The 20,975-nt window shown below is 41.3% G+C and overlaps 10 protein-coding genes; 6 read left to right on the forward strand and 4 right to left on the reverse strand.

Moving 5' to 3' along the window:
• Positions 1-582: 582 nt before the first annotated feature.
• GSBLH_T00006360001 (uncharacterized protein) lies at positions 583-1,644 on the reverse strand (the record flags this gene model as incomplete). The annotated part of the gene is made up of 9 exons (XM_013040472.1): positions 583-745; positions 782-888; positions 919-1,011; positions 1,043-1,114; positions 1,147-1,191; positions 1,224-1,327; positions 1,358-1,467; positions 1,530-1,567; positions 1,630-1,644. The coding sequence occupies 9 exons, from the start codon at positions 1,642-1,644 to the stop codon at positions 583-585; spliced, it is 747 nt and encodes a 248-aa protein (XP_012895926.1).
• Positions 1,645-2,973: 1,329 nt separating this feature from the next.
• On the reverse strand, positions 2,974-3,688 carry GSBLH_T00001979001 (uncharacterized protein; the record flags this gene model as incomplete). XM_013040473.1 has 1 exon in its annotated part: positions 2,974-3,688. The coding sequence occupies one exon, from the start codon at positions 3,686-3,688 to the stop codon at positions 3,059-3,061; it is 630 nt and encodes a 209-aa protein (XP_012895927.1). The 3' UTR covers positions 2,974-3,058.
• Positions 3,689-4,502: 814 nt separating this feature from the next.
• GSBLH_T00006361001 (uncharacterized protein) lies at positions 4,503-5,933 on the reverse strand (the record flags this gene model as incomplete). The annotated part of the gene is made up of 6 exons (XM_013040474.1): positions 4,503-4,707; positions 4,738-5,006; positions 5,036-5,263; positions 5,299-5,487; positions 5,531-5,686; positions 5,718-5,933. 6 exons carry the CDS (start codon positions 5,931-5,933, stop codon positions 4,503-4,505), a joined length of 1,263 nt encoding a protein of 420 aa, XP_012895928.1.
• A 3,783-nt stretch (positions 5,934-9,716) lies between these two features.
• On the reverse strand, positions 9,717-10,639 carry GSBLH_T00006362001 (uncharacterized protein; the record flags this gene model as incomplete). The annotated part of the gene is made up of 5 exons (XM_013040475.1): positions 9,717-9,882; positions 9,912-10,022; positions 10,057-10,278; positions 10,308-10,552; positions 10,583-10,639. 5 exons carry the CDS (start codon positions 10,637-10,639, stop codon positions 9,717-9,719), a joined length of 801 nt encoding a protein of 266 aa, XP_012895929.1.
• A 227-nt stretch (positions 10,640-10,866) lies between these two features.
• GSBLH_T00001980001 (uncharacterized protein) lies at positions 10,867-11,632 on the forward strand (the record flags this gene model as incomplete). XM_013040476.1 has 2 exons in its annotated part: positions 10,867-10,990; positions 11,023-11,632. The coding sequence occupies 2 exons, from the start codon at positions 10,867-10,869 to the stop codon at positions 11,286-11,288; spliced, it is 390 nt and encodes a 129-aa protein (XP_012895930.1). The 3' UTR covers positions 11,289-11,632.
• A 2,200-nt stretch (positions 11,633-13,832) lies between these two features.
• GSBLH_T00006363001 (uncharacterized protein) lies at positions 13,833-14,769 on the forward strand (the record flags this gene model as incomplete). Its single annotated transcript, XM_013040477.1, is given in 6 exon segments — positions 13,833-13,861; positions 13,895-13,932; positions 13,951-14,046; positions 14,081-14,311; positions 14,330-14,443; positions 14,513-14,769. The coding sequence occupies 6 exon segments, from the start codon at positions 13,833-13,835 to the stop codon at positions 14,767-14,769; spliced, it is 765 nt and encodes a 254-aa protein (XP_012895931.1).
• A 1,003-nt stretch (positions 14,770-15,772) lies between these two features.
• GSBLH_T00006364001 (uncharacterized protein) lies at positions 15,773-16,612 on the forward strand (the record flags this gene model as incomplete). The annotated part of the gene is made up of 2 exons (XM_013040478.1): positions 15,773-15,888; positions 15,967-16,612. 2 exons carry the CDS (start codon positions 15,773-15,775, stop codon positions 16,610-16,612), a joined length of 762 nt encoding a protein of 253 aa, XP_012895932.1.
• Positions 16,613-17,346: 734 nt separating this feature from the next.
• On the forward strand, positions 17,347-18,154 carry GSBLH_T00006365001 (uncharacterized protein; the record flags this gene model as incomplete). The annotated part of the gene is made up of 3 exons (XM_013040479.1): positions 17,347-17,462; positions 17,541-18,080; positions 18,151-18,154. The coding sequence occupies 3 exons, from the start codon at positions 17,347-17,349 to the stop codon at positions 18,152-18,154; spliced, it is 660 nt and encodes a 219-aa protein (XP_012895933.1).
• A 653-nt stretch (positions 18,155-18,807) lies between these two features.
• On the forward strand, positions 18,808-19,795 carry GSBLH_T00006366001 (uncharacterized protein; the record flags this gene model as incomplete). The annotated part of the gene is given in 5 exon segments (XM_013040480.1): positions 18,808-18,836; positions 18,870-18,907; positions 18,926-19,021; positions 19,056-19,421; positions 19,491-19,795. 5 exon segments carry the CDS (start codon positions 18,808-18,810, stop codon positions 19,793-19,795), a joined length of 834 nt encoding a protein of 277 aa, XP_012895934.1.
• Positions 19,796-20,287: 492 nt separating this feature from the next.
• Positions 20,288-20,810, forward strand: GSBLH_T00001982001 (Ribosomal protein L11; the record flags this gene model as incomplete). Its single annotated transcript, XM_013040481.1, has 3 exons — positions 20,288-20,368; positions 20,401-20,591; positions 20,624-20,810. 3 exons carry the CDS (start codon positions 20,288-20,290, stop codon positions 20,808-20,810), a joined length of 459 nt encoding a protein of 152 aa, XP_012895935.1.
• Between the last annotated feature and the right edge of the window lie 165 nt (positions 20,811-20,975).

A 20,975-nucleotide genomic window follows, 5' to 3' on the forward strand; every position in this document is an offset into this window, starting at 1 on the left:
GACACGATGGTGGAAGAAGGTCTGGAAGACATATATGCAATCGATTCATCAATCCAACTCCCATCGGGTAATCCTTCTTCGAATCCTTCGTCTTTTATTATTAGTGTGTAGTTACTGCTGCGGAGGAGCGAAAGAATATACGGAAAATAACCATTATCCGGATAATTGGTTCGGATGATATAGGGGTAGTGTATCTGAGACTCCGTCTCGGTAAAACTTTCGCTATACACCAGATTGTGAGAAATGATATAAAAATAGTTAATTTGACAGAAAGATGTCGAAATCGACTGGGCCTCCATTATGGGCAGATTTGTCCGATTGGTATCAAGGATAATGGTAACAAAACAGTTATTATTATCTAGATCAGGAACAAACAAACACTCCTAACCTGAATGATCAAAAACGAACTTTTCCTCAGTGAATTGGCTACAAAACGCAATACATAGCAAAACAAGCAAAAATAGAGCGGCAGGGGCTTTCATCCGCTGCACCATGATAAAAATGTGCCTCGACACTTCTTTTTTAACAAACAATCCACCAGCAAATGTGTTTCTTCCTTTTCTTCTTCTCCATCTTCTTTCCTTAGAACAGCGAGAAAATCATAATCACCATCACAATGAACAAGATAATTATCGAGTAAAACTCGCACTTATTATTCGTCTTCATCAGCTTCTGCATCTTCTCTCTCGCCTGTCCCAATCGCGTCTGCGCGTCCGACACATCCGTATCCAGCGTATCCAGCAGTCTACACATCAGCATCGCCATCGCCCTCTCATCCTACGCGTCCTGCTGTCGGATTTCGTCTCCGATTCCCTTCGCCATGTTATCCAGACGGTCCACGCCGTCCGCCAAGATCTCCAATGATTGATCTTGTTTCTTCATATATTCCTGTATATCAATGTTCATGGAGCGTCCTACCGATTGCAGCGCTTGATTGTTCTTTATCATCGCGTTGTTCGCGTAATCACGAGCACTCATCGTGGAACTGGTGGCTTTGCGCGCCGCGAGCATCTATTCGTTGTTTAGAGTCCGAATTGCTTACTTTGCGCTGATCTGCTTCGATCTTCTGAAGCACACGCGGAGAACGCATGAAGTCGGACATGCGCTTCAGCTCCTATGGATCATGCGGTGGAAATCGGCGCGTACAGCAAGGCTGTTGTTGATAAAGCTACGGCGAGATTTCAGCTCGCGCTAAGGCATGAGTTGAGAGAATGGCAGAATACAGCGTCAATATGCGGATATTTCGCGGGGTTTTCCTCTACCAAGAGAACCGTCTTCTCGACATTGCGGACTTCCTTGGTCAGCTTTTCAATTTCCTTGGGCAAGCCTATTCTGAGAGAGGGGAAGAGGCCAATACTTCGGTTGAGCGAACTGAACTTCTGATCACGGGCAGTATCTCCATTCTCCACAACTCTTCTCCATGCTTCAAATTTATTACTTAATTTAGAGAGCGAGCTATCTATTTCACTATCGATCAGAAATGATATTCAGCACGAACTCCCGAAAAGCATAATAAGGATCTGCACTACCACGAGTTTCTATAAGCGGCGATTTGCTCATTTCGATTCTAATCCTTCAGAGCATGCGAACGATCCATACCAAACACTACGATCTCAGAGATAATGCTACTTGAAATGCGTTCATGGGAGTTTCGTTTTCTATCCGAAATGGTATTTAGAGATTGAATCGTCTCCCGAGTTCTCTAAGCAATGGGATAGATTTGATACGAAGTGAGATTATTGAGGGAAATGAAAGCGAGAAGGCGAGGATTTCCAAAATTGTGTGTTCGATGCAAGTCCTTTCTTGCGGAGATAATGGGAAGGAAGTGGATGATGCGATTGACAAACTGTTTTTCCTTTTCTCTAGGTTCATGTCTAGTTACCAACAACTGATGGCTGCTGAGAATGCAGGGAAGGTGATCGTAGCAGAGACTGCAGATAATGAGTCCGGAAATACGGGATTAAGCGATCTACACGAACTTCACGATTCGTACGAGTCTAAAGACATTCACGACAGTGATTCGGATGACGTAGTGCAGATTTATAAGCCTCCAAGTGTTCAAAAGAAGAAGCAAGCTGCAACGGATATGGAGAAGATATATCGCCAATACACGGTTTGTCGTTCATTCCTGGAGGCGACATACCAGCAGCATATCAATCTAAACTTGATAAACAAACGGAGTAGGGCAGGGTTAATTGTGCTTTGTCCTCACATGCGAATTGTCAATCCGGAGCAGGCCTCGAGTCAATATGGGTCTCGTATTTTATCAATCTTGAAGGAAAACGGAAATTTGAGTCGTCAAGATCATCGCTTCAAATTAGACGACACTCCGTATCTTCCTCGATGTATCCCTACTGCGAAAGATTTAAATGAGAGAGTCAAGCTTACGGACGAATTGAAAACGAAGCGAGGTCCTGGACGGCCGTTCGGAACTTACGCGCCAAAGCGAACGAAAAAGGAAATGAAACAATTGGATTTGGACTCGAAAACGAAGAGGAAGTCGCGGTCCAAGCGGGTTCGAGTGAATCTGCAGGAGAGTGTGAAGGGCTCGGAGAGCGGAAATAGCGAAACGACGCCTTCGAAGGAGAGTGGAGACGGAGAATTGCGGAGTAATATAACCAGTCTGACGGATTTATTTGATGTACATGAGTTGATTCGAAGTTGATTTGCGAGGGGAAATGGATGGATGGATGACTGTAAATGCGTGTGTATTAGGGTGTTTTTGTTTTTGTTTGTTTGTTTGTTTGGAGCGAAATGAATGTGGAGCGATGGAAGGGATGATACAGGGAATAATGAAAAATAAAAGAATCGAATCGAATCGAATCGAATCGAATCGAATCGAATCGAATCGAATAGTTGTGGGAATCGACGTGTGTATCTCGATAGAATAATCTTGAAAGCAAGAGAATTGAATCGCAAAATACTCACCCAACACTCCCATCCCATCCAACCCTTTATTCAAACAAACACGCACTCCATAAACCACCCACTTCCTCAATGAATCATCAGCCACAGATTCCTCACCCTCGCCGCATACTCCCGAATCGCTCGCTGCTCGTCATCCAGCACATCGCGCAGCTCCCCACACACGCGATTCGCCACCGGCAGCACCGTCGCCAGCGTGAAATCCGCGATGCGCCGCAGCACGCGCAGACTCAGAAGCCGAACAGCCGGCAGATCGTGCAAAAAAAGCCCCGATTTCTGCCAATCCGAGGGCGTTTCCTTGACCAGACGAAGCAGCGACGTCACGACGGAATCCAGCGCGTCCACCATGTTCTTCGAATTCCACTGGATGAAACGGTCGAGCTGCTGAAGCGCGGTTATCAGCGCGATTTGCCGCTGGAGCGCCTAGATTCGATGGAATTCGATGGAATTCTACGAGCAAAATGCACCGCAGCTGCAGGGCGGACAAGGAAACGTCCTTGAGGGATCCCAAGATTTTCAAGGCCAGCTCCATGCAGGGCGCAGTCCCCGCGCGGAGGAGTTTCTCTATGATGGGCGTTACAAATTCCTTGGGGAGTTTCATCGTGAAGGAGGCCTCAGAGACAATGGAGGCCACGAACTGGAGCAGGTGATCGGGTATTGATTCTTCTTCTCCTTCTGCTTCGATGGACAAAACACCCCATTCCAAAAGAAGTGACTTTTTTTGGAGTGGCAAAAAAAGGTCCGATTTCATCAATCTATTCATTCATTCATTCCTTCTTTTCAAGCTACTCGCGGAAGAGGTTCTGGCTGCCGGCCGATTCGATTTCCTTGAAGAACCGGTGCGTTTTGCACCAGTTCGGGAGGGATTCCACTTCCGCGGGAATCTCGAACATCGATGGAATGAAGCTCTGAATGAAAGGAATTCGATTCGAAGGGAACAGCAGTAACGCGCATCGCTCCAAAAACAGGGAAACCGGGGAATCGGGGAAATCGTGGAAACTCCGATGCACAACTTCCACGGGATCGGAACGGAGTAACTCCTCCAACGGTTTCATTAAATCATGGAAACGGAGAACCAGCGCGTCCAGAAACTCCCCCCTTGTGGACGGATCCCTGGTTTCCACGATTCCAAAAAGCAGCTCGAAAAACGTCGCTTCATCCGACGAAACGCCCTCCAGCCAATCCAAAATAGCCCCGATTTTTGCATTTCCGGAAGACCGGACCGCCTGGCCCAGCAGCGCTTCGCACACTTCCCGCGATTTCTCCTCTTTCTCCAATGAAACGCCCGCCGAAACGAGCTCCGCGAGGTAGAGGTCCCGGATTTCGCGGGAAACCCGCGTTTCCTTTTCGGTCAATAACCGCAGCAAGGTGTGAGCGATCTGCCCGAAAACGGGGGAATTTTTGGAGACCTCGACGACATGCATCCAATCCGCATGCGATTCTTTCGACAAGCAGAGAAACGCTTCGATGTACTTGGCAGGCAGAGCAGACGAATTCGATGACGAATTCGATGACGAATTCGATGACGAATTCGATGACGAATTGACGGGTAATGCAGCATGGACCAGAATGGACCCCTAATTCATAATCGGGACATTGTGCACAATATGTACCAATATGTACGGAACCGCGTCGTTCGGGAGCGACCGGTACGACAGAATCGTTAATTGGGACACGCTCCGCTCAATCCTGTCCCCAATCTGCTCCAAAAAGGGGACATGTCGAAGTTCCTCCACGGAATGCGGCAGCAACACCTGCAGCAGCACCGCCAGCAGGCTGTTCCTACCCCTGATTCCCCGTTTCCACGTTTACGCGATGTCCCGGTTCTCGGTGGCGGCAATGGAGTTCCACAAATCGCGGGAATACTGGTCGAAGAAGGCGGGATCGGCGAGCGCGGCGCACCGCAGCACCCACGTCCAGTGCTCCACTTCTCCATTGACCGGGTTTTTCTCCACGAACGCACGCGCACGCGCCGCCCAGCGCTCCCGCCATTCCCGCTCGCTCCCGCGGGTCACGCGCTCGATCACCTGCAGCAGCGCGGTTTCCTGCGTGGACTTGGCGGGCGCCTCCACGAACTCGCTCTAGAATGGTGGAAACGTGGAAACCCTACGAGGATGAGGTCGCTCCAGCGGTCGGCTTCGGCGTCGGTCATGGCGGCGTCGGGAGTCATGGCGCGGCTCCAGCCGTGCTTCTCGATGAGACGCAGCAGCGCCAGAGCGGCTTGTTCTTTCGAATTCGGCGAGGTGTCGCGCAGAGAGGTCTCCAGATAGGGGAGAAGCAGCGGCGTGCAGCGCTGAATCGAGGTGATGGCTTCGATTACCGCGGTTTTGACGGCGTCCTGAGGGAGAGAGGGAGAGAAAGAAAGGGAAATACGGAGGTGACGAGATCGATGTTTCCGGAAACGAGCGGAGGCGTGACGTAGGTGACCGGGAAGTAGCCGATGCCAAGCATCTCCAGGTCGTTGAGGGTGTTGGGGGACAGATGCGGGAAGTGGAGAAGGGTCAGGTGGAGGAGGCGGCAGACCTGAACTACACCGCGGGGATCCTTCTCGTTTTCGATGATCTGGAGATGAGAGAGAAGGGAAGGGGATGAGTACATTCACTACGGAACTTCCGATCTCTTCGTCGTGTGACTGAAGTGAGGATGGAGGGTCCGTGAAAAAGGAGGTAAGCAGATTGTATACGAGCTTGCGGGAGGAGTATTTGAAGGTTCCCACACGAATGTCTTTGGCAAGATATTGGATGCAAGGAAGAACAGAGTTCTATCCAATGAGATCAATAGACAAGTCAAACGCTCATTGCTGCAGGAAATCTCTCATACAGAGAGTTCATCGCCTTTAACAATTCTTCTGCAACTGCTACGTCCCCAAGCCGTTTGTAGAAAAAATCAAAAAACACTTGCGCCGTTTGGTCGTCAAAAAACAACGTCGTGTCAGATAACAACTTACCAAGAAGATTTATTGAGCGTCTACGTATAGAATCGTTCTCTGAATTGAGTTCAGGGCACATATCGACAAAAGTCAACATGGACAACGCTCCTTGAGAGAACTAGTTGGTAAAATGTGAAAGCGATATACAGAGTCGCGAATCGTTGCATAAGCCGCAGTTCGTTCAGCAAGACTTCGCGAAATGTCGCAATAACACTCAATCTTATTTGTGAATCGTACAAGCTATTGCATACCTGTTCCTGCATAGAATAGTGTGAAAGAGATTCAATTGATTGGAATTCCAAAAATAGTCACGACTTCTCGAAGCATGTTTCTATTTCAGCTAAGATGGATTTATATTCGCCTGCTCACCAATGAATATCTCTCACTTCTCTTAGCAATTTTGCATTATCAGATTAAAAAGTCTCAAACAGAAAAGAATAGTATTACACACAGAAATTTCCGAGATTATTCTGACGGCCATCCTGTTATATTTGAACAAAATCTTTGGTATCTTTTCAGTCTAGTTCCGGGATGGACAAGTTCATCTTCTACAATGAGTTTGACGACTTCTATGATAGTCTGAGCAGCTCCACTTGCTCTGCGAGTTCCTCAAGTTCAGACGATATTGTGTTGAGAAGACTGGCGAGAAATTTCTATTGGGAGGATGGGGTGCCAGATTTCTCCCTCTCTTGTAACCGAGAGCTCCTAAAACAGCGCATGTACGAGGTTGCCTACACAAGCGTATCTCACTTGTGGTTCTGGTTAGGCGTAGATGCAGCTTGAAGGGCCTGCGCGATATAGAGATTCTCGATATCCCGAAGAAGACAGTATCGAGGTTCAGTTCAAGATAATGAAGCCCAGTCAGGAATTAGGGCCCTACAGTGGGACTCCCGCTGCCTCCATCGAAAGTGGATCTATTCGTCGTTTGCGACGTGCTTGCTATCATTAATTATTCCCAGATTATTGGGTATTCCATCAGTATGCGATTATGTGAGTATTTGCGAGTTCTGTTGGTTCATTGCTTTCTTTTGCTTGGTGTTTTACTGTAATTGATTTGCGCGATTTTCTTCTCTTTGTTAAACACTTTTGCGCTTGTCAACTCCTTGATCTACGCGGTAAAACACAAAACTGATTCTTCCACGTTTCTACTTTTGGTTCTCCACCATTTCTTTACTGTACACTTATTTCATGAGGTGGCTTCGTCCTGCCATTGTAAAATTAAATAATATTCGCGCTTTCCCTTCCATTTACCGTGGACATGCCGACACACGAGTAAACAATGTTCGTTTCTGCTTATCTTGCAGCTTCTTGCGCGCAACATAGTCAACCCGTCTCCTCTTACCGTTTTTCCTGGAGATCTTGTCGTGTGTGAGAACCCTTGGGAAAAGGGCAAGTTATTGGTACGAAGGGTTAAACAAATCACTTCCGATGTATCAGATGTTCAAAAGTCAGTAGTTTGGGTCTCTTCAGAAACAATGAATGGTGGTATCGATAGTAAAGCCTTTGGATACCTTCCAATCGAATCTATTCTTGGTCGCGCGTGCTACTATTACAACAGCACAATGGTATTGTTCTTATTGCTTGTCTAATGGTGTATAGAATCATGGTCCTATCGTAAACAGTGAGAAATCTCTTTCTTTTGATCGTGAGTATATTTCTCAAGGTGAACATTTCTTTTTATAATTGCGCTCTTTCTGTTTCATTTTCTTTGTTCGAAAATAGCAGTCTCAGTGATTAGCAACCTTTTGGTGAATGTTGGAAATTGGTGTGTTGGCGGACTTGATAATGATTCTGTGAGCACATATGGCATAGGAATGTACGCAAATGGGTGTGGATGGTGATTCTTCTATTAAAAGGTATGAAAAACAAGGATCGAAGTTGTACAATGAATGTACATAATATGAAGCAATAATAACCAAAAACCCACGCTTTTTCTTTGGAAGGTTTCTATACACGTTGACATTACACCATATCACTTACTAACCTATTCTCATGCAATATGATTGGTATGTGAACAGAACTGTTGTATTGACGTATACAGACGATAGGAATAGGATATCTTCGTTTCCATAGGAAAATTTGAATGGAGATTATTGCTGTTCCGGGATAGATTAACAAAATAGACATAGTCATGAATTCTAACAACAAACTATTATTTGTAATTGATTGGATCATTCATCACTTTTTTGGAAAAGAATTTGAACTTTCGATCTTCGATCTGAATTTGTACAATTTCAGTTAATTATGCATTGAATGAATCAGTTCGTTTGTTGCAATAGATGTGCTACAAATGGCATTCCCTTTATGTTTGTTTATTTCTGTTAATACCAATCCTTCAAATCGACTTCCATGATCCAAATCCACTATTCCTTCTTCTACTGCTACAATGGATTGTTCTTCATTATATGAAATAGTACCAATTTGATGTTTTCCTAACATTTTTACTAATTATTCATCATTTACTAGATAATCTAGAGCCACTAAGACTCCATTATTGAGTTGCAAAACAATATATTTTCTGTTACTCATTATAAGTGAAATCCAATTATTCACTTTCATTTCTTTGCCTAAACCCGTCCCTGTACATAGTGAATATCAAAACCGTCAACAAAACATTTGTCAGTAGTATCATTTACAAAACCAACAACAGAATATTTGTATCAATATATAATTAAAATTGCTTAATCACTTTATAACACAGATTCCTGTTATGATTCCTGCTCGATTTACACACTCTATTTCTTTTATTTTAATGAGTATGATTATTTATTGTATGGAAAACAAGGATGGTGTTGTACCCTGTTCTTACTATCAATAGTAATAAATCATTGTATTTTTATTCGATATTTCCATACCGGCATACATAAATAGAAAAAGGATTCGAGTAAAATAGTAACATCTTCTGTTTGCTAATTTAACATGCGAAGTCAAAAATAAGGATATTGGAAATGATCCATTTAAGAGTATTGTTAAATGAAAACTTGAATTCATTGTGAAGCTGTGTAGAGCTTATCAATCAGCTTTGTGCAGCCTTTTTTTATTCATATCACTTTACTCATTCTCGAATAGGAAATTTGTATTTTGTCAACAAAGCATTATTATCTGATTACAAACATTTTCACTATATATATGTCAGTAAAAGCAACAAACACTAATTGTAATTCGTTTTCTATGAGCGTTATAGAAAATATTACACTTCACACTTCATAACATAATCATTTCCAGTGTATTTTTGGTCAATAAAGAGTAATGATTCAAAATACTTTATCATTTTGAATTATCTAGGGATCAAGATATGCAATCACTTCAATCATAATAGGAACATGAACACTATATATTACAGCTATATCATACAGTAATGACAATATATATGAGTAACTGCATTTGGATACAGCCTTTTTATCCTCATACATTCGAAATTAGAATGAGCGACATTGTGAACATTAATCTCTACCATAATCCACCATCACTCAACTCACTCAACTCACTCATTCCATTTCTTTTAGTATTAGTATAATATAAGGACAGTTTTCTAACACTACATCATTACGAAGAGATAACGATATTCCTCGCCTTTATCAACATTCATAAAACAAACACCGGCACAAGCAATCATAAACAACACAATCTAAGCCATTTCCTTCTCGCTCTTCTTCTCTTTTTCCCAGTCTCCTGTGATCTCGATCGCGTCCGGAATCATTCTACCTCTCTTTCATTCTCCGTTTCCTACTGTAAGTCGCTCATTGGCGTGACCTGCAGCGATACGATCTGGCTCGCTCCCTCTTTCCGCATAGGAAACGATCGGTACAGATACACCGCGATGGCCAGATTGAACACAGCGAGGTAAAACGCAGCACTGTCGTTAAGCCCCATTCTCATCACTCGTTTCAGGATATTTCAACTGAACGTCGAAGAGAACCGACGAGAGAATGGACGTCAGCACCAGGGAGGCGGAAGAAGTGAACGACTTCACCACGCTCGAAAGCACCTTCAGAATCCCCACGGTGACCAACCCCATCACAATGGTGCTGCGTTCCACGCCGATTCAAATGCCTACTTCGCTACAGTGAGCAACGCAAACGAGTTGAACCGGCTCAGCGTCATCTGCTGCGGGAAGGAGGCGCCGTTCTCCACCAGCAAGCACACAAAGTTCAGACAAACGCTCCAGCTGAGCGTGAGACAAACAAACACAGAAAGGATACAAGTTTAGCCACAAGTTCTGCTGGAAGATCGAGATCTTCGACTTGCCCTTCATCAGTTTCTCGATCACAACGCCCGCCAAACCGGCGAGGCCCGAAGAGCAAATGGTCAGAACGATGGGGAGAAACGGGAGTTCGAGCTCGCGCGTTTGCGATTTGGCGATTTGGATGGAAGCGACGCTCGATGTCAGGAGGAACAGAGCGGCCCATTGCACGCCCGAAAGTCTATTATGGGGAAATGGAGAAATGGGTACTTTTTGTTGAGAATAAAAACGTTGGCCAAGCCCACTATGACAATCTCTAAGGAACCAAACACTTGCTGCGTTATCGGCGAGTCTGAAATGCTGATAACGACAAAGTAGAGATTATTAGCGATGACATAAAGACTCGAGGGAACAATCCAGAGAAGAATATCTTTTAAAGAGTAATTATAGCGAATTGCCTTTTTATGTGCAAGTTGCCACTTTAGTAGGGTATAAGATATGAAGAGTTTTCCACTCTACTCATCATTGCTTCCGCCAAGCTTTACTTCCGTTAGGAGCGAAGACATAAATACAGAAAATTCGTATTTTGACCCATTCTTCATAGATAACTAGATTCGTAAACACTTTGCCAAATATCGCCTACCATTGTAAACACGCCTTGTAACGAATGGAAACATATCGATGCAGCCACAAGAAACAGTTTTAGTAAAATTTCGAGCATCTATCCTCTCGTGACTTTTAGCAAGCTAAATATATAGGGCAAAAACTTCTAGAGTAGCAAAATATGGATATAACCAAATAGCAACCTATTCGATACACAAAAGTATTAATGTTTGTCTCTCTCTCAAAAAATATTGTGCGCTGCAGACCGCTGGTACGAGCCTTTGCTCGAAAACCCGATATTCCTACCAAATACAATGTACTTACCATTCCGTGTCTAAAGGACAATTTTTGTAGACTCTGGTGTGATTTTCCTAACAACTAGGCTATGTTTTGTCGACAATGGACACAAAGAAGTGTGTGGTGATCGACCCCACTGTTCCCACATTTATCGAAGATGCTATCTCTATGGGTGGCTTTGAACTGAAAGCTCTATTTTCTACACATCATCACATGTTAGAAATTGTTTTTTCCCTAATTTGTAGAAAGCATGTTTTAGGAATGGGTGAAGTGCTTTCCAAGCACCCTTCGATCCCAATTTACGGTGGTTACCACCCCGATGTGGCTTTCGTTTTTCTGTTTTTTATGTAGACGAACCCAGCAGTCGAGCGAATTCTCAAAGACGGGGATGAAGTCCAATGCGACGAATTTTCTTTTAAAGTCATCGGAGCTCCGTCCCACTCTCCCGACAGCCTCATCTACGAATTCACCGAAGAAAACGGCTATCCATTCCTCTTCACAGGCGACTCTGTGAATATGGGAGGCGTTGGCTATGTCCTGGAGGACCAGATCGATAGTCTCTACCATCTGATCTACGATGTGCTAATGAACTATCCAGACGAGACGTGTCTCTTCCACGGCCATGAGAACGCGGAGCAGATGCTGAAATTCGGCAGAACGATCGAGCCATCGAATCGTGATATCAAGAATCTGCATTGGGCGGTGAAGCGAACGCTGCTGAAGGCGAAGAATAAGCCGGGAACGCCGACCTGTCTGCACGATGAGAAGCTGGTGAACCCGTTTTTCCGTGTGTTTGAGCCGACGGTGCAGGCGACGTTGGGAGAAAGTGATCCGAAGAAAGCGTTCGCGGAGCTGGTGAGAAGACGCAATGCGTATTTTAAGAAACGATGGATGAAGTGGCGTGTTTGTTTGATACTTTATGGTGTGGTGTGGTGTGGTGAGTTGTTGCTTGAAAATCATATTCTATGGAACGGAATGATTCGTGTTCTATTGGTACATGAGCATTAATACGATGGTGTGACAAACAAACACATAATGGAATAATGAATATGAGAAAAATAGTGATCGAAATGAAAAACAAGCACGATAGACCTATTTTTATAACATCCGAAAGACGAGGACGTGTGTTATCTGTATCCATTGGGGAGTTTGGAACGTCCCTGATATTGCTATTATTATTATTATTATTAGCAATATTATTGTTGTTATTGTTTCTGAAATCAATAGGATTCATATCGATTACGTTTGGATAGTAGATTCAAAAGGAACTAGAAGTGCTCTTCTTTCATGCCACATGCATATCAATTTGTAAACTAAAGGGACACGTTGCGTATAAGACTCATCACGATTCATTGCCATTGTAACCAGAATTGACCACATCTGCTTGATATTACTATCAGCGACGGCCAGAGCATAGCTAGCGTTTCCGATTTCCTGAATCGTATATACATATTTGGTTTTACTTAAGGACTACACCACTATATAGATAACAGATTCTATACCTCCAGCAATAAATATGTCTGGGCATACAGATTGTCGAATTCTACAGACATTTTAATCCCAATGACCGAACCATCAACACGACAATCATTCTCGACACGAATTCATTTTATTGCGCATCAATACTGTATCGCAACAAACAAGCTAAATAATACAAACGCAGTGATGACAACTCTTTGAAATCATTTCTCCAGTTCCTGGAGAAGGAAGGCGAATAGTTATATCAATAGAGCTCTACAAGTTATTGTAATAACTGAAGTAGCGATTACCGGATGTGTACAATACACAGGAATATGAAGGGTAATCGGTTCTTCAACAGTCAAATCCATACTCTCTGATTGGTACGATCTTGCTTTCTCCTCAGTAAAAAGCAAGCAATCATTTTCGGTCTATATCACACCAATCTTGCAGCTTTACACTACTGTGGACTTCAATTACAACTCCTTTCAATGAAACATTAATATTGTTCTTTATGCAAATATCCATGACATAGCTAGAGTCTTCAATTCGGCGAAATGAAGGGACTACAAGGTAATTGACATAGGCACCAATACTTGCTTCGATGTTGAGTAAAACAAACGACTCCATCATTTTATTCATATTAGACATCATTTGCATCGTATTCTGCAAATTCTGTTCCATCTTTTGATACGCAAGCAAAAGATTGCTAGAAACAGATCCTATACTATCTTGCAGTGAGTTTATTGCATTCCCTCTAAGAAATGACTTCAATGTTATGTCAAATACAATTGGTTTACTAAATATCAACAATATAAAATGAACTGACTTTGTTCCTGCTCACCTGATTGTTGTTCGCTTGACATTTCTATATGAATAAATTACAATTCAACTACTGATAAAACGATAAAATAACCGTGAAAGTTGACAAGAAGGCACTACAGAATTTGGGTTTACTGAAGAATATATATGGTCGGTGATAAAAATTATATCAGCCATGTGATATAGAGTTGTATATTACATTCCTAACAATGAAGTGGAAGTTGCTGGGTCTATGACAGCAAATGAATCTATACGACAGATGATTGGTTATTCCTTCTCCTATTTCCAATTACCATTCTCATTTTTATTTAAACAATGCTAATCTCGCATGCGCTTTTGTCTTCCGAAGCTGTCAACACTAGAGTACTCATTTAGGACATCATTTCAGTGTAGTCTTGGATTGCCATTTCGTTATCACTTTTCGCTGGACTCGCCACAGCATTCGGAGGAAGCATCGTATATTTCAAAAGATTAGTCAAATTGGCAAATAAGACATTCTTGTCTGCTGCCTTGGGTTTCTCAGCAGGTACACATTCCTATATTATATATTATGTATAAGGTGTGATGTTGTTTCTTTCATTTGCTGAAATCTTTATTGAATCAAAACATCATTTTATGGAAGGTACAAATAACGAACACTTGGCGTAATCAATATCATGATATATTTTGATATATAGAACATTATATGCTTCGTTGAGTCTATTTAGTGGAGTGGGTATAGCCTTTCTATTAGAAATCGTTCTCCACAAGGGAAGTAATGTGGAGTTTGAACTTCCTATTACTTCAGAAGATACTCTGAGTAAAGATGTTCATGGTTCAAATCGTAAAGGTACGAAATGATAGGATAGAAGTGTAAAGTATAGTATCTGCCAAAGTGGTATCGGGTAAAGAGAAGAATCGTCGTTTGTCTGAAGGAGAAGTGATTCCGAATCCCATTATAAGCGGGAATCTTGCTCAATCACCGGGTGATGAGCCTTTGACGGTAACGATTCCTTCTTCTGGATATGAAGTGAAAACAATTACGGGAACCACTCGAGATTTATCCAAACCCGACTATTTCATTGAATCAGACCTAACGAAAATAAACTCGGTTGGTATTCTTTCAGCAGTAGCTATTACCTTTCACAACATTCCTGAGGGAATTATCACTTACATTGGTTATGTTGATAACCCCGTTATTGGTCTTACGTTGGCACTCGGAATTGCAGCTCATAACATTCCTGAAGGTTTGTCTGTTGCTCTTCCTGTCTTTTATGCTACTAAGAATAGAGGCAAAGCTTTCTTATGGTCTCTAGTTTCAGGTCTGGCCGAACCGCTCGGAGCCTTTTTGTGTATGTTATTCTTACAGAAATGGGTGAATAACTACATTTTTGGTTTCCTTTTTGGATTGACAGGAGGCATTATGACCCATATTAGTATTTATGAGCTGATTCCTACCGGAATTAGCTTTGATTGTGAAAAGAACTACACAATAACTGCAATGCTATGTGGAATAGCTTTTATTCTGATTTCTCTTATTTTGATTTGTCGTGTTTGTTCGAATCATATATAGAGAAAGGAGATACCACTTGTTCAAAATTGTTCCATTTGGGGTGAAATAGCAAACTCCATCATCAAGAGTTGTCAAACAATGTTTCTAATGCACGTAGAATCATCTGCTTTAGTCACTCATAATCGATTAACACTAGTAATGTCACAGTGTGACAATTCATAAAACCAATTAGTGGTTAACCCGCAAGATCTGAAGAAATACACTTATTCACATACACATTCATGCTATCATATTAGTGCAACTAATGATATGATCGATTGTTATTCACTACGAATAATATGATTTCCGTTTATTAAATACACATTCTTCGCATCGTAAACATGGTATTACATGGATGTAATAGCGATTGTGGTAAGGTTGGGCGATGAAACTCCCCAAACAGTCAAGATTCTTTTCACTACAGAACTTGCATGTCGAATCATTTTTGGTTCTTTACAGTTGCTAATTTGAGGTATGAACAGAAAATAATGTGTACTAGAGTCTGCTACTAATTGTTCTATTGCGATGTGTTGCAGCTATAAATCGTGGAAAGCAATCTGATTGGTTAATAACAATATTTTCTGTCATTGTCATATATTTTATTTGCTAAATGTTGCATTCTCATGCTAAGCTTATCGCAGAAGCCGTCAATTCAGATGCAAGAATTTCCATTTTAACATTACTTATAGTCTTGGACTGCCATCTCTATTACTCTATTAGCTGGACTTACTACAGCTCTTGGAGGATCAGTAGTATACTTTAAACGACTTGTCAAATTGGCAAATAAGTCGTTCTTATCTGCTGCACTTGGTTTTGCTGCAGGTATATATCACTCTATTGTATATGATTTGTAAGGTGTGATGTTGTTCCTTTCGTTTGCTGAAATTTTTAACGAGTCCAAAGATCACTTCACAGAAGCTACAAGTAATCCACATTTGGGGTATTGAATATCTCACTATGACTTATAATTAGTACATTGTATGCGACTCTGAGTCTGTTTGGTGGAATTGGACTTGCTTTCCTTATGGATTATTTACTTCGTAAAAGCAATTCCATTGAATTCGAGATTCCTGATGATGCTGAAGAAGTTCTTACTACAATGTTTAAAGAAAACGAACAAAGTAACAAATCAACCATTTTGTATAATTGAATAGAACAATCTGAAGGTGTTGCTAATAATGGAGAAAACAATAAATCAATAAAGGATATGACTCCTAGCGCTATTGTGACTGATGTTACAGAGAACTCCATTAATGAGCCTCTTATTACATCAAATTCTGCTACTGCTACTGCTGCTGCTACTACCAATACCCATACTCATGAAATGAGTGAAGCTAAACGAAAAGAAGCTGAAGCTGATCAAAATTTGAAAGTTGTTGGTGCTTTGACTGCTATTGTGATTACTCTCCACAAGATTCCCGAAGGAATTATCACCTATATTGGTTATGTTGATGATCCCGTCATTGGTCTTACATTAGCCATTGGAATTGCAGCTCATAACATTCCCGAAGGTTTGTCCGTTGCTCTTCCCGTCTTTTATGCTACTCATAACCGAAGCAAAGCTTTCTTGTGGTGTTTCGCTTCGGGTTTGGCCGAACCATTCGGAGCCTTTTTGTGCATGCTATTCTTACGAAAGTTTATGAACGATTACATCTTTGGTTTCCTTTTTGGAGTAACGGGAGGTATCATGACGCAAATTAGTATATGCGAGCTTTTCCCCACTGGAATTTCTTTTGAAAATGATAGGAGCTATACTTCGTATGCTTTCTTATTTGGGATTGGTTTCATTCTAATCTCTTTTATTTTGTTGTGTCGTGTTTGTTCCAAAATGGACCTTGTATGTGCCGAAAAGAGCTTATATTGAGTTTCAAAAGATGAACTCGAAATAGTCATTTTCTTATCATTTGGGTTATTTCCCGTGCATTTATCAATACGATCTAGCAAAATTAGTCATAATGATAGAAAGTGAAAATGAGAATATGTTCACGACGGAACTTACATGTCAATCGAATATTGAATATTCCTATATGATACTCGGTCAATATATAAATCACATATTGTGCATGCTATTCCTATATATAGAAATCGAATATATACAACAACGACACCAATGAATGAATACGATAGATGATTGGCTCATGAGATTCTTATTTCCATCCATCAGTCTTTTTTTGATTTCTTTATCAATGCGTTCTCACGCTAAGCTTATCGCAGAAGCCGTCAATTCAGATGCAAGAATTTCCATTTTAACATTACTTATAGTCTTGGACTGCCATCTCTATTACTCTATTAGCTGGACTTACTACAGCTCTTGGAGGATCAGTAGTATACTTTAAACGACTTGTCAAATTGGCAAATAAGTCGTTCTTATCTGCTGCACTTGGTTTTGCTGCAGGTATATATCACTCTATTGTATATGATTTGTAAGGTGTGATGTTGTTCCTTTCGTTTGCTGAAATTTTTAACGAGTCCAAAGATCACTTCACAGAAGCTACAAGTAATCCACATTTGGGGTATTGAATATCTTCACTATGACTTATAATTAGCACATTGTATGCGACTCTGAGTCTGTTTGGTGGAATTGGACTTGCTTTCCTTATGGATTATTTACTTCGTAAAAGCAATTCCATTGAATTCGAGATTCCTGATGATGCTGAAGAAGTTCTTACTACAATGTTTAAAGAAAACGAACAAAGTAACAAATCAACCATTTTGTATAATTGAATAGAACAATCTGAAGGTGTTGCTAATAATGGAGAAAACAATAAATCAATAAAGGATATGACTCCTAGCGCTATTGTGACTGATGTTACAGAGAACTCCATTAATGAGCCTCTTATTACATCAAATTCTGCTACTGCTACTGCTGCTGCTACTACCAATACCCATACTCATGAAATGAGTGAAGCTAAACGAAAAGAAGCTGAAGCTGATCAAAATTTGAAAGTTGTTGGTGCTTTGACTGCTATTGTGATTACTCTCCACAAGATTCCCGAAGGAATTATCACCTATATTGGTTATGTTGATGATCCCGTCATTGGTCTTACATTAGCCATTGGAATTGCAGCTCATAATATTCCCGAAGGTTTGTCCGTTGCTCTTCCCGTCTTTTATGCTACTCATAACCGAAGCAAAGCTTTCTTGTGGTGTTTCGCTTCGGGTTTGGCCGAACCATTCGGAGCCTTTTTGTGCATGCTATTCTTACGAAAGTTTATGAACGATTACATCTTTGGTTTCCTTTTTGGAGTAACGGGAGGTATCATGACGCAAATTAGTATATGCGAGCTTTTCCCCACTGGAATTTCTTTTGAAAATGATAGGAGCTATACTTCGTATGCTTTCTTATTTGGGATTGGGTTTATTCTTATTTCTTTTATTTTAATGTATTGTGTTTGTTCTTAGATAGGCTCTACGGATAATGACAAGAGCTTATATTGAGTTTCAAAAGATGAACTCGAAATAGTCATTTTCTTATCATTTGGGTTATGCCCCGTGTAATTATCAATACGATCTAGCAAAATTAGTCATAATGATAGAAAGTGAAAATGAGAATATGTTCACGACGGAACTTACATGTCAATCGAATATTGAATATTCCTATACGATACTTGTTCCATAGACAAATCACATATTGTGCATGCTATTCCTATATATAGAAATCGAATATATACAACAACGACACCAATGAATGAATTCGACAGATGATTGGTTGCCCAATTTCATATTTCTGTGGCTATCATTCTCATTTTTATTTAAACAATGCTAATCTCGCATGCGCTTTTGTCTTCCGAAGCTGTCAACACTAGAGTACTCATTTAGGACATCATTTCAGTGTAGTCTTGGATTGCCATTTCGTTATCACTTTTCGCTGGACTCGCCACAGCATTCGGAGGAAGCATCGTATATTTCAAAAGATTAGTCAAATTGGCAAATAAGACATTCTTGTCTGCTGCCTTAGGATTCTCAGCAGGTACACATTCCTATATTATATATTATGTATAAGGTGTGATGTTGTTTCTTTCATTTGCTGAAATCTTTATTGAATCGAAAGAACACTTTATGGAAGGTACAAATAACGAACACTTGGCGTAATCAATATCATGATATATTTTGATATATAGAACATTATATGCTTCGTTGAGTCTATTTAGTGGAGTGGGTATAGCCTTTCTATTAGAAATCGTTCTCCACAAGGGAAGTAATGTGGAGTTTGAACTTCCTATTACTTCAGAAGATACTCTGAGTAAAGATGTTCATGGTTCAAATCGTAAAGGTACGAAATGATAGGATAGAAGTGTAAAGTATAGTATCTGCCAAAGTGGTATCGGGTAAAGAGAAGAATCGTCGTTTGTCTGAAGGAGAAGTGATTCCAAATCCCATTATAAGCGGGAATCTTGCTCAATCACCGGGTGATGAGCCTTTGACGGTAACGATTCCTTCTTCTGGATATGAAGTGAAAACAATTACGGGAACCACTCGAGATTTATCCAAACCCGACTATTTCGTTGATTCCAACTTCAGTAGCAATATGAAGACTGTGGGAATTATGTCAGCGATAGCCATTGCTCTTCACAACATTCCTGAGGGAATTATCACTTACATTGGTTATGTTGATAACCCCGTTATTGGTCTTACGTTAGCACTCGGAATTGCAGCTCATAACATTCCTGAAGGTTTGTCTGTTGCTCTTCCCGTCTATTATGCTACTAAGAATAGAGGCAAAGCTTTCTTATGGTCTCTAGTTTCAGGTCTGGCCGAACCGCTCGGAGCCTTTTTGTGTATGTTATTCTTGCAGAAATGGGTGAATAACTACATTTTTGGTTTCCTTTTTGGAGTAACGGGAGGCATTATGACCCATATTTGTGTGTATGAGCTGATTCCTACCGGAATTAAGCTCAGCTGTGAAAAGAACTACACAACAACTGCAATGCTATGTGGAATAGCTTTTATTCTGATTTCTCTTATTTTGATTTGTCGTGTTTGTTTTAACGAACAGAGCATCCAAGGCCTGCTGCTGCAATACGAGGAAGATCGTTGTGGTCAGTAAGTTTATCTAGTTTGGAGTTCATCTCCTACACCTAAGTCAACACACAAACAAATCACTTCAATAACGTCGTGATAACTCATTTTTGATCTCTTTTCTATAAATTTCTTTTCCTATGATAGATCCAAGATCTCAAACAAACCTGCTGCTTTAAACGTTCATCAAATTGCTTTTCGGCTTCAGTTCGATAGTCCTCTTTTTCCTCTACAGGAAGATATGTACTTTCTTCCTCTGGTTTAGCAACTAATTTCTCTAGCTTTTCCTGAGTTGCCTTCTTCTTCTTCTTGCTTCTAGAGCATCAAGCTACACTCTTGACTGTCTCACTTTGTTGATGTCTCTTTTACTGGCAGCACTCGGCCTTTGAACTTGAGTTTGGTCCCTTTTACCTTTTTATAATCGTCCATTCTCACAATTTGCGTTTGTTTCAGACAATTATGGTTATTTAATCATTTTCGCACAGTTTTCTATTTCGCTTTCTATTTCAAATTCCACAAAATGTCGAAGCCTGTATTAACGGCTTGCATCCGACTGCGCATTGCTGCACAGCAGGCAAAACCCTCTGCGGCTATTGGTCAAGTCGGTCGATTTGCTCTTTCTGTAATGTCTAGGCTTTGGGCCCACTCGGTATCAACATGAAAGATTTTTGTAAAGACGTAAATGCAGCTACTTCACAATATGTTCCCGGAATTCCCGTTCAGCTCACTCTAAATGCTTTTTCGGATCATTCATACCACCTCGAAACGCGTTCGCCGCAAACCTCGTGGTTTATTAAGCGTTGTGCTGGTGTAGACAAGTGCAGGTAGTTTCTGGTTTCTTGGCTTGATATTTTAGTTCAGAGCCCGGACATACGATCGTTGGAGAGATCACACTGAAGCAAATATACGAGATTGCAAAAGTGAAACAGCAAGATCCCAACTTGAAGTCAATTCCCTTGCAGAGCATTGTCTCGCAGATCATTAACTCTACAAAGTCGATGGGGATCAATGTCGTGAAGAAGCGTGCAGATGGTAAAGTTTAGTCGATTGTTTGATACAAACACCCAAATTCTGCGCGATTCGTAGCCCCAGCAACTCCTTGTATTCATCTCGAGTCATGGATACGTGAGCCATCTTCACCAATTCGTCCACGTTCTCTGTATCGATCGGCACGCTGACCAACACAGAAAACAACAACAGTCGGTTAA

Source organism: Blastocystis hominis (genome assembly GCF_000151665.1).
Source record: "Blastocystis hominis, Singapore isolate B (sub-type 7) whole genome shotgun sequence assembly, scaffold_15".
In the NCBI taxonomy this organism is placed as follows: domain Eukaryota; class Bigyra; order Opalinata; family Blastocystidae; genus Blastocystis; species Blastocystis hominis.